This window comes from Dendronephthya gigantea, unplaced genomic scaffold (assembly GCF_004324835.1).
Source record: "Dendronephthya gigantea isolate DGI-Jeju-01 unplaced genomic scaffold, DenGig_1.0 000011F, whole genome shotgun sequence".
Lineage (NCBI taxonomy): Eukaryota > Metazoa > Cnidaria > Anthozoa > Malacalcyonacea > Nephtheidae > Dendronephthya > Dendronephthya gigantea.
Window position 1 is genome coordinate 2654321 of NW_021163021.1, and position 8180 is coordinate 2662500.

An 8180-nucleotide genomic window follows, 5' to 3' on the forward strand; every position below is an offset into this window, starting at 1 on the left:
TGTGCCTTTTTTTTGCATGTACTAATTTTATGTATGTCATGATGATGTCATGATATATTTTGGGATTTTTTCAAATGTCAAAAACTTTTATATCGAACCCTGCTGGTAAACATCAAAATAAATTACTGTCTATGTCTTGTGGAGATGGCCATGACAAATTAATGGGCTTTATGAATGATACATTTCCACTAGCTGTATATGGTGTACAAGATGTCTTTAGTGGTTATATTGTATATCTAAAACTATGGAACTCTAACTCAGATCCCAAGTTAATAGGAAGATGGTATCTGGAGAACTTGTACAATACCAGAGGTATTTTGTATATATTTATTTTTCAGCATACAGTATCGACACCTACATTTGTCTCAATATTTAATGTATAATTACTTTTTTGCTAAATGTTAAATATTGTTAACTTTACATTCATAGTCATAAGTAATCACCTGAGGCTTGACAAAGGAACAGAAACGGGTTAAATGGCTACTATTCATGCCTTTCTAATGCAATATAACTTGGAAGAGGTCGAAGATGTCAGTGCTGGAGAAACTGTCCATTATGGACCTTCTACAAACAACAAGGTGATTACCTAGTACTGCTCATTACATACAGCTAATCATTACTTTTCATGAATGTCCAATTGTGCTAATTAACCTACAGCTATATATTATATTAAAAAAAAATTAGTGTTTTTTTCTTTAGTCTAGCTATGTGTATATCCAAAAAGAACTCTAATGTTTTGAGTTTCCCTTGATTTGTTATATATTTTGTTATGCATATACAGATTGAAAGGTCGTGGCGTGAGCTACATCACCGTTTGGAGAAATATTTCAAGAGACAGCTGTTAATGTTACTTGAAGAAGGTCATTATGAACCAGACAATTAGAGAGATAGGTAATATGACAATTTGGTTTAAATAATGTTACTTGAATTTCTTCAATTCTAGTTGGAATAATCAATCAGTGATTATTGGTTTCCAGTATAGTTGATATTTAAATGTTAATTAGTAACACTCCATTAATAAGAGTAAAGTGTAACTTTAACATGATGGGGAAAATGTGGTGTTTTTTTGTAGCCAAAATAGTAGGAATCCAAATTTTGCATCTGCATGAGTTTGTTCTATATTTCTTTTAAAGAGATCTTTTGGCATTTGTCTTCATACCGATAATTCCAAAAGAAATGAGTATGTTTCGTGAGACAATATGGAACTCACACAGGGTTAGGTGCCAAAAAGATGCTCAGGTGCCTAAAGGAATTCCCAACCACTTGTACGCATTTCCAGAGGAGTTACAGACTGGAATCTTTGCTGTGCGCAGGGAATTTATTCTCCGCGCAATGTTTTAAGGCTTGGATATTAACCGCGCAAAATTTGAAAATTTGAGTGTCTGCCGCGCATACAAGTGTGCTGGCAGATCTTAATTCGCGAATAATCATTAATGACTAAAGAGTAAAATCGTAAACACATTCAAAAGGAAATTTAGACAAGTGTAAAGTGTTGACGAGTTTACAAATATATTTAAAGTTTGCGTGTTGCCTCAATTCCAAAGTTCAGCGGGGCCTTATATATCGCCGCTTTCCACCAACTTCCAAATTCAGGCCCGAAAACCAATTAAAAGAGGTGTCAGACTGTCAGGTGTGCATGTTACAAACAGGCCAGAAACAAAACTCGCCTTTATAAAACTGTCACTTGCCGGGATTCTCTTTAGCTTTTTTGAAAGAAGGTATTATTGATCTGAAGTGATGGATCTGTTGGATCATGGATAAGGAAAAGTTAGTGTCAATAGTGTGTTGTGTTTGTGAGCAGTCATGCAATGGAGCTCATAGGTGCAAAATATGCAGCGAAACTGTGCATGCTATTTGTGGGCAAGGTAACGAGGAAGACGAGGGCTATGGAGGACAAGTTGTTTGCAACAACTGTTTGAAAAATAAAGAAGTTTTTAAATCTAGTAAGTACAAAACAACTAATGTATCTCAATATTGAATTATGTATGTGTATCATATGACATATGGCATGTCAAACAATTAAATAAACACATCTCAATATGATCTCATCTGCATTGCTAATATATATAATTATATCATATGAACATATAATTATATTAGAAATGCAGATGAGATGTTTAAGAATTAAGAATACTTATATTGTGAATATTGTGACTTTAATTATAGATAGTAATATATTTATTATATTATACAGTAAGCCAGTATGCTGAAATTGCTGATTATTTGTGGATATAAAGTGTTTATATTTAATTCTAGTTTTTTAATTAAGGTACTATTAATGTAAATGACAACAAAGACAGCAAAAAGAATGGTATGTATATTTGAATACATTTGTTGAGTGTAAACTTTAGCTCATTACTCATTAGCTCTCAAAATGTGTTTTAATCAAGATTAATTTATTTTGCTGGTTGTGGTCATGTGGTGCTCATAATATAATAACAATATTTTAGTACATTTTCAATTCACAATTTACACACCTATAAGGAATAAACTTCAAATATATTACAAACATATATATTGACGGTTTTCAATTTTAACAGCTTTTACTGCATTGATGAGCAAACGAAAGGTACAATCACAATCTTCTACTGTTGTTACAAAGAGAGCTAAAGGTGCTCATGAAAACACCAAAATAGCGTTATGTATGTCATGCTATGACACATATAAAGAATTTAAAGAGCTTGGAAAAGGTAAAGAACTTGGAAAAAAAAGTTTTGGTTGGGTCGTTACAACCAGTCTACAATAGATCCTCACAGAAGAAATGTACACAATGGGTGCATGGTGGACATCTTCAGCATTGATGATCCTCGCTCAGCAGATGCAGCCAGAGAATACAGAAGACTTGAAAGGTAATGAGAGAAATCGTATGCGCAACAATACATAGCAGCAAATGAAAGATGTTAATATATATATATATATATATATTATATATATATATATATATATATATATATATATATATATATATATAATGGTCTGGAGAGATTGCAGAATTAACCTAGTTCACCTCAATCACCTGATGTTTACTTAATATTATTATTGTTCATTATTATACCTAACTCATAATTAATCTTTTACTGTATAACATTCTTTTAAACTAGCACACTGAGCACAGGCACTCTTCAAAAAGCTCTATTGTCAAACTCTGGAGGATCAAGCGGCACAGATGATAAAAGTTTCCCTGGAAATCAGAATGAAGAATCTGCCTTTGCAAACTTTCCACAAAATATTACAAAATTGCAAAGATCTCTTGATCAATGTGTAAATAGTGATACGAAAACAGAGAATACAATGGGTATGACCAAGACCGATATGTCTACTTTAGCAAAATTGATCGCAGAAAATGTTGCTAAGAATTTGGAACAAGAAACAAAAACTAGCGTTAAAAGTTCCATAGACATTAAACATCGAGAGCATTCACCAGGATCAAAAGCAGATAATATTAACATCTTTCTGCAGCTAGAAAAAGATATTGAATTGGTTGAGGAGAAAGGTTCGTGTGTAATTCGTTGCAAAATATGTAAAGAATTCCTAAATGCTTCAAACGTTTCATGTAGCGCTTCAACAGGATCGCTGAGCAAAGGGTTGGATTTGAAGAACAATTTAACCCTGCTCGAGAACGGGCACAATGAAACCTGGTACAGGCTGAAGAACAGACTTCTTTCCCATTTATACTCCAGAGAAAACAAAACACATTCAGATACCTTAATCTGGTGGCGACAAACCCGTTCTTTGAGAAAGAGAGAAATGCATGTCACTGAAAATCTTGTTAAGACCGCTATTGATATCGTGAAAAAGAAATCCGCTGCAATGCATTTTGAGACCACCATAGCTGAACTTTTCACTGCTGGAGCTGATGTTGGTGACTTCGGCCATAGCAGAAAACAATTTAATGATATAATCCAAGTCGCTTGCTGCTATATCGATCAGGAATTGAAGAAGTTTCTTTTGACAACATTGCTTAATACAGGAATGCCGCCACAACAGCTCGTTTGCCCAACAAAGGCTTTTAAGTAGCAGCTATAAGCAATTTCTGAAACTAGAGCAAAGCATTGATGTCTACATCGAGACATTTAAAGATCATAACAACACGCCGGAATTGCTTTATCAAATGGCTGGGCAAGACTTTCTTTATGATCTGATGGGAATGATTGATCTTCTATGGCCTCTTGTATTGTTGCAACTCAGAGCACAGTCTTTGATGTGTCCTGGTTGGAAATTCCACAAGTGGGTTAACAAAGCGTCAAAACATCTACAATTGTTCAGTAAAGAAATTCGCAAGAAGAATCCTGCAAAGTCAGTATGCCCAAATGTCTCGAAACGTGGGACGGAAATATTAAAGAAAAGGTACGGTAAAGCATCCCTTGAAGATGGTTGGCTATTGATGAAAAAAGATGATTTACATGAGGATGAAGATATCCATGATTCTGATGATGATCTTAGCGATGCAAATCCTGATGATGTTCAAGGAAGTACACAGCCAGTTAAGCCGGAATTCCATTGGAAAATGGGGGAGGTAAATGATTGCAAAAACGAGCTTGCAGATTTCGCCACTTCACTAGTCGAGACCCTCAAAGAAAGATCCAGTAGCATGCCAGAATTGAATAAACTTGTTGCCGAATGCCTGGATTTTGGTATGCTATTCGATGGACTTTGTGGTGAGAGGGCAACTGGTGGGAAAAGTCCTGTGAATCGAAACGATTATTCACACGTGGGTATCGATGCGTTTTCTAAATGCGTTCGTTACACGTCCTCGTTGCCACACGTGAAGAAGTTGATTGAGGACGAAGGATTAGATTTAGGAACCGGTTTTGCTCAGCAGATCTTCTGGAAGTTGAAAAGCACACTTATTGATGTGGTATGGGGGTGCCATTTGCAGAGTCTTTTCCCGACGTTTTTCCAAAGAATGATCACAAAAGATTCGAAGTTATGTGATGTCTTACTTCAGAAAGGTGTTGAAGTTATATCCTTTCAAAAGATTCTTGAAAATGACTTTGACCTTGTAGAGAAATATGATGTCACCTTTTCTGATAAGTCCACTATCAAAGTTGTTTTGCAAGAAGATGCTGTCATCTCTGCAGTCTACACAAATACCAATTTTTTTCAGTCAATTGGTCAAGAATTCTGCATTGTATTTGACATTATATATGCGAAGTTGGGCACGGAAGCACCAGCAGAATCGCACTATCGTATTGTCGAAACTCAAGAAATGGATGGAGGTCAGAATTTATCAACTCTCAGCATGAGATCAAGAATCGACAGCTGTTTCCGTCCGACAATCCAATGCGAAAGACCTGTAAAAGAGATATCAGCACTATACTTGAAAGGCGATAAAGCTGCTAGACTTAAACGTCATCGGTTGCCAATTTTTCAAGACACTAGATCTATGGTTAAACAGAACAATGGCATGTCAATTGTTATTTCAAGACATGCTAATGCACCGGCACCATTGCCATTTCTGCTGTAAATAGCAACAGTTTTTTTTTAAAACATATGTTATTGTTAACGTTTCTACGTTAATGTAGTAGCTGTGTAGCAATTATTTATATTAATAATGAACGCTGAAAATATTATTTCAAAGGCCCACCTACTGACCTACTCCTTAGCCCTGTTGGCGCTCGAGTTGCAGGCAGCTCAGGCACTCGGCCTCGCCACTCGTGTTATCTGCGCGAAAAGCAGACACAAATATTTCTCTCCGGTGCAATTTGCAAGGATTCCAGTCTGGGAGGAGTATGGAGCAGAACAATGTGGTACAGTAACTTCATAACCTAAAATACACAATTTTTTTAAACATTCTTCAATTCCTATTACAATTAGATTTTTTGTTACATGTAATATGTTGACAGGTTTTCCAGTAAGCAAGGAAGCACTTGACGAAGTTGCTGAGCTCTCTGGTGTCATGACTGTAGAAGACGATTTTTTGACTCCAAATGTGAGAGCTGAATGTGAAAGGATAATTCCAGAAATTGATGCTATCAAGCCAAATGATGCTGCAGCTGCTTACCTTTTTTCTGAAGACCCATTACCAGCAGTCATCTAGTCAATTAACATAAATGTGATGTTTTCTGTTAGGTTATATTATATTTTCAAGAGATATATACATTTTACAATACCACTTACTTTAACATCTAATATAGTATTTACATATATGCAAATAATAGACATGGCAGAATAATCTCAAGCTAGGTAAATAGTTTTTAATAATTATCTGTATCAAAACTGTAAATTATTCTGCTTATTGATAGGTATTATATAGACATATTCTACGGCTGCAAGGCAGCATCCTAAAAGAATGATGGGAATATATCAGTTTCCGACATGTTTAAATAACACATTGGTAGCCTTGTAGGAATATATACATAAATACATTATGTGTGCATTCCTACAAGGCTGCTGATATGTTAACTCAGTTATTACAGGAAACCAATATTCCAATAATGCTTTTAGTGCTCACATTGTACATTTGTCCACATTACAGTAATTGAAATAGCTGTATATGATTAACAGTTTTTTTGGTATAAAAATTTTATAACAGTTCAAAACATAACTATTTGATAACATAACAATTTTATAACATAGCAAAAATTGCTGTAACATATTTATATTTCCTTTATAATGTAACATATGTCTTTTATAATAAAATCATAGCTAATCCCCAAATCTTGTGCAGTAGTCAATAAAATTATGCTGTTTATGTACTGTTGACCAGGAAGGTGTTACGTTTTAGACCCATTATTTCACAGAATTTGTTGCACGTGTGGTTTCCATTAAATTGACTAATGCTCACGGTTGATAGATTCCCACAGCAGAAGTAAACTTCATCATTCTGGCTATGCAATTCTGTTGTTGCAATTTCTGGATCATATAAATAGTACTTTGCACCTTGAAGATCAAGAAGCATCAATTTCTCTGAAGTTTGAACATACGAGAAATGAACTAAGCATTCTGCCTTCTCGAAAATGGTTGTCATGTCAGCACCGCCACTTTCTGGTTGTTTACATACTTTGCCATTGTTATTAATATACTTCCTAAATGTCCCTTCAACAAACTCTTCAACTGTAGCTGGCTGGCCTTGGTATACTGTGTAGTATGCATAATTGAATGTGAAGCATTGACCAAATTCCTTAGGTGCTTTGGTACTAAAAACTTTAGTCAGGTGCCTAGCAGCACAATGCATTTGGATCTGTTTACGTGTATGGTCTTAAACATTGCTTTGTAATTTTCCGGTAATAGTCTGTACATAGACGGATTTTCATATTTTGTACAGGGGTGGTGCTAGAAATTTTAGGGGGGTGAACGTTGAGCAGATGCGAGTGTGTGTATATATAGAGTATGTATATATGCTCATGCATAGAGCGTCCAAGTGTACATTGTTATATACAAACAGGTAATACTAAATTTATTATTGATATTTGATAACTTCAAATTTCAATTATAAATTTTTATGTTAAGTTTAGTTTAGTTTAGTTTAAACTCATAGTCTCAAACGTTGATACGCCTTTTCGACTTCTTGGCCCACAAGTCTACAAGACTGTTAATGTCCAGATCCGCCACTAAGTCTTTATTTAAGGTGATACAAAGTAGGTCTGCGAGCCGGGAAGCCGTGGTTCTTGACCTGATCTTGTTGCAGACTCGGTTCATCGCTGAAAATGCTCTTTCAGCTGAGGCTGTAGAGGTTGCTACGGTGTTTTTTAATGCCACAAGTTTCATAAGGTTTTGACACCGACTTTCAGAAATGGGAAGGCCAAGTTGGAAATCTTGCTTGGCTCTTACTAGCTCCAGCTTCAGGATTGAGTGGTTGACATCCAGACAGTGAAAACGATTCACAAGATGCTCAAGGGTTCCATCATCAAGATAACATTCCTTAGAGGCATCCAAGGCTTCGAAACTCTTCATCACTTCATTAAGTTTTTCCCTCATGTACAAGTTCATCTCATTGATGCTGCCCTGCAAGTTGAAATCAGATTGCCGTGTTGATGTAGACCTTTTTCTCACTATTGCAAGGCAGTCTAGGTTCACATCCATAGGTGAACCTATTGACTCGAAGAACTTCTCGGTATCTCTAAGAAGTTGGCCATCTGTGATTCCATTCAATGAAGCACGGCTTCTTGTCAACTCGTGTTGGACGTCAGTCCAATTAATAGATTCTGTTTGAAGTTCTTTCGAAAGAAAAAACAGCT

General features: G+C 35.6%; 2 protein-coding genes across 2 annotated transcripts in view; both read right to left on the reverse strand.

Moving 5' to 3' along the window:
• Window positions 1-6691: 6691 nt before the first annotated feature.
• Window positions 6692-7177, reverse strand: LOC114518699 (myosin heavy chain kinase B-like). Its single transcript, XM_028538702.1, has one exon. It carries the CDS (start codon window positions 7175-7177, stop codon window positions 6692-6694), a length of 486 nt encoding a protein of 161 aa, XP_028394503.1.
• A 305-nt stretch (window positions 7178-7482) lies between these two features.
• Window positions 7483-8180, reverse strand: part of LOC114518700 — a 1251-nt gene continuing 553 nt past the window's right edge. The window contains exon 1 of the mRNA XM_028538703.1: window positions 7483-8180. This exon is cut by the window's right edge and continues 553 nt beyond it. Within this exon, the coding sequence (XP_028394504.1) occupies window positions 7483-8180 (698 nt within the window).

Coding starts and splice junctions, on each gene's coding strand:
- LOC114518699 (XM_028538702.1), bottom strand. CDS start 7,177: ATGCATTGTGCTGCTAGGCACCTGACTAAAGTTTTTAGTACCAAAGCA.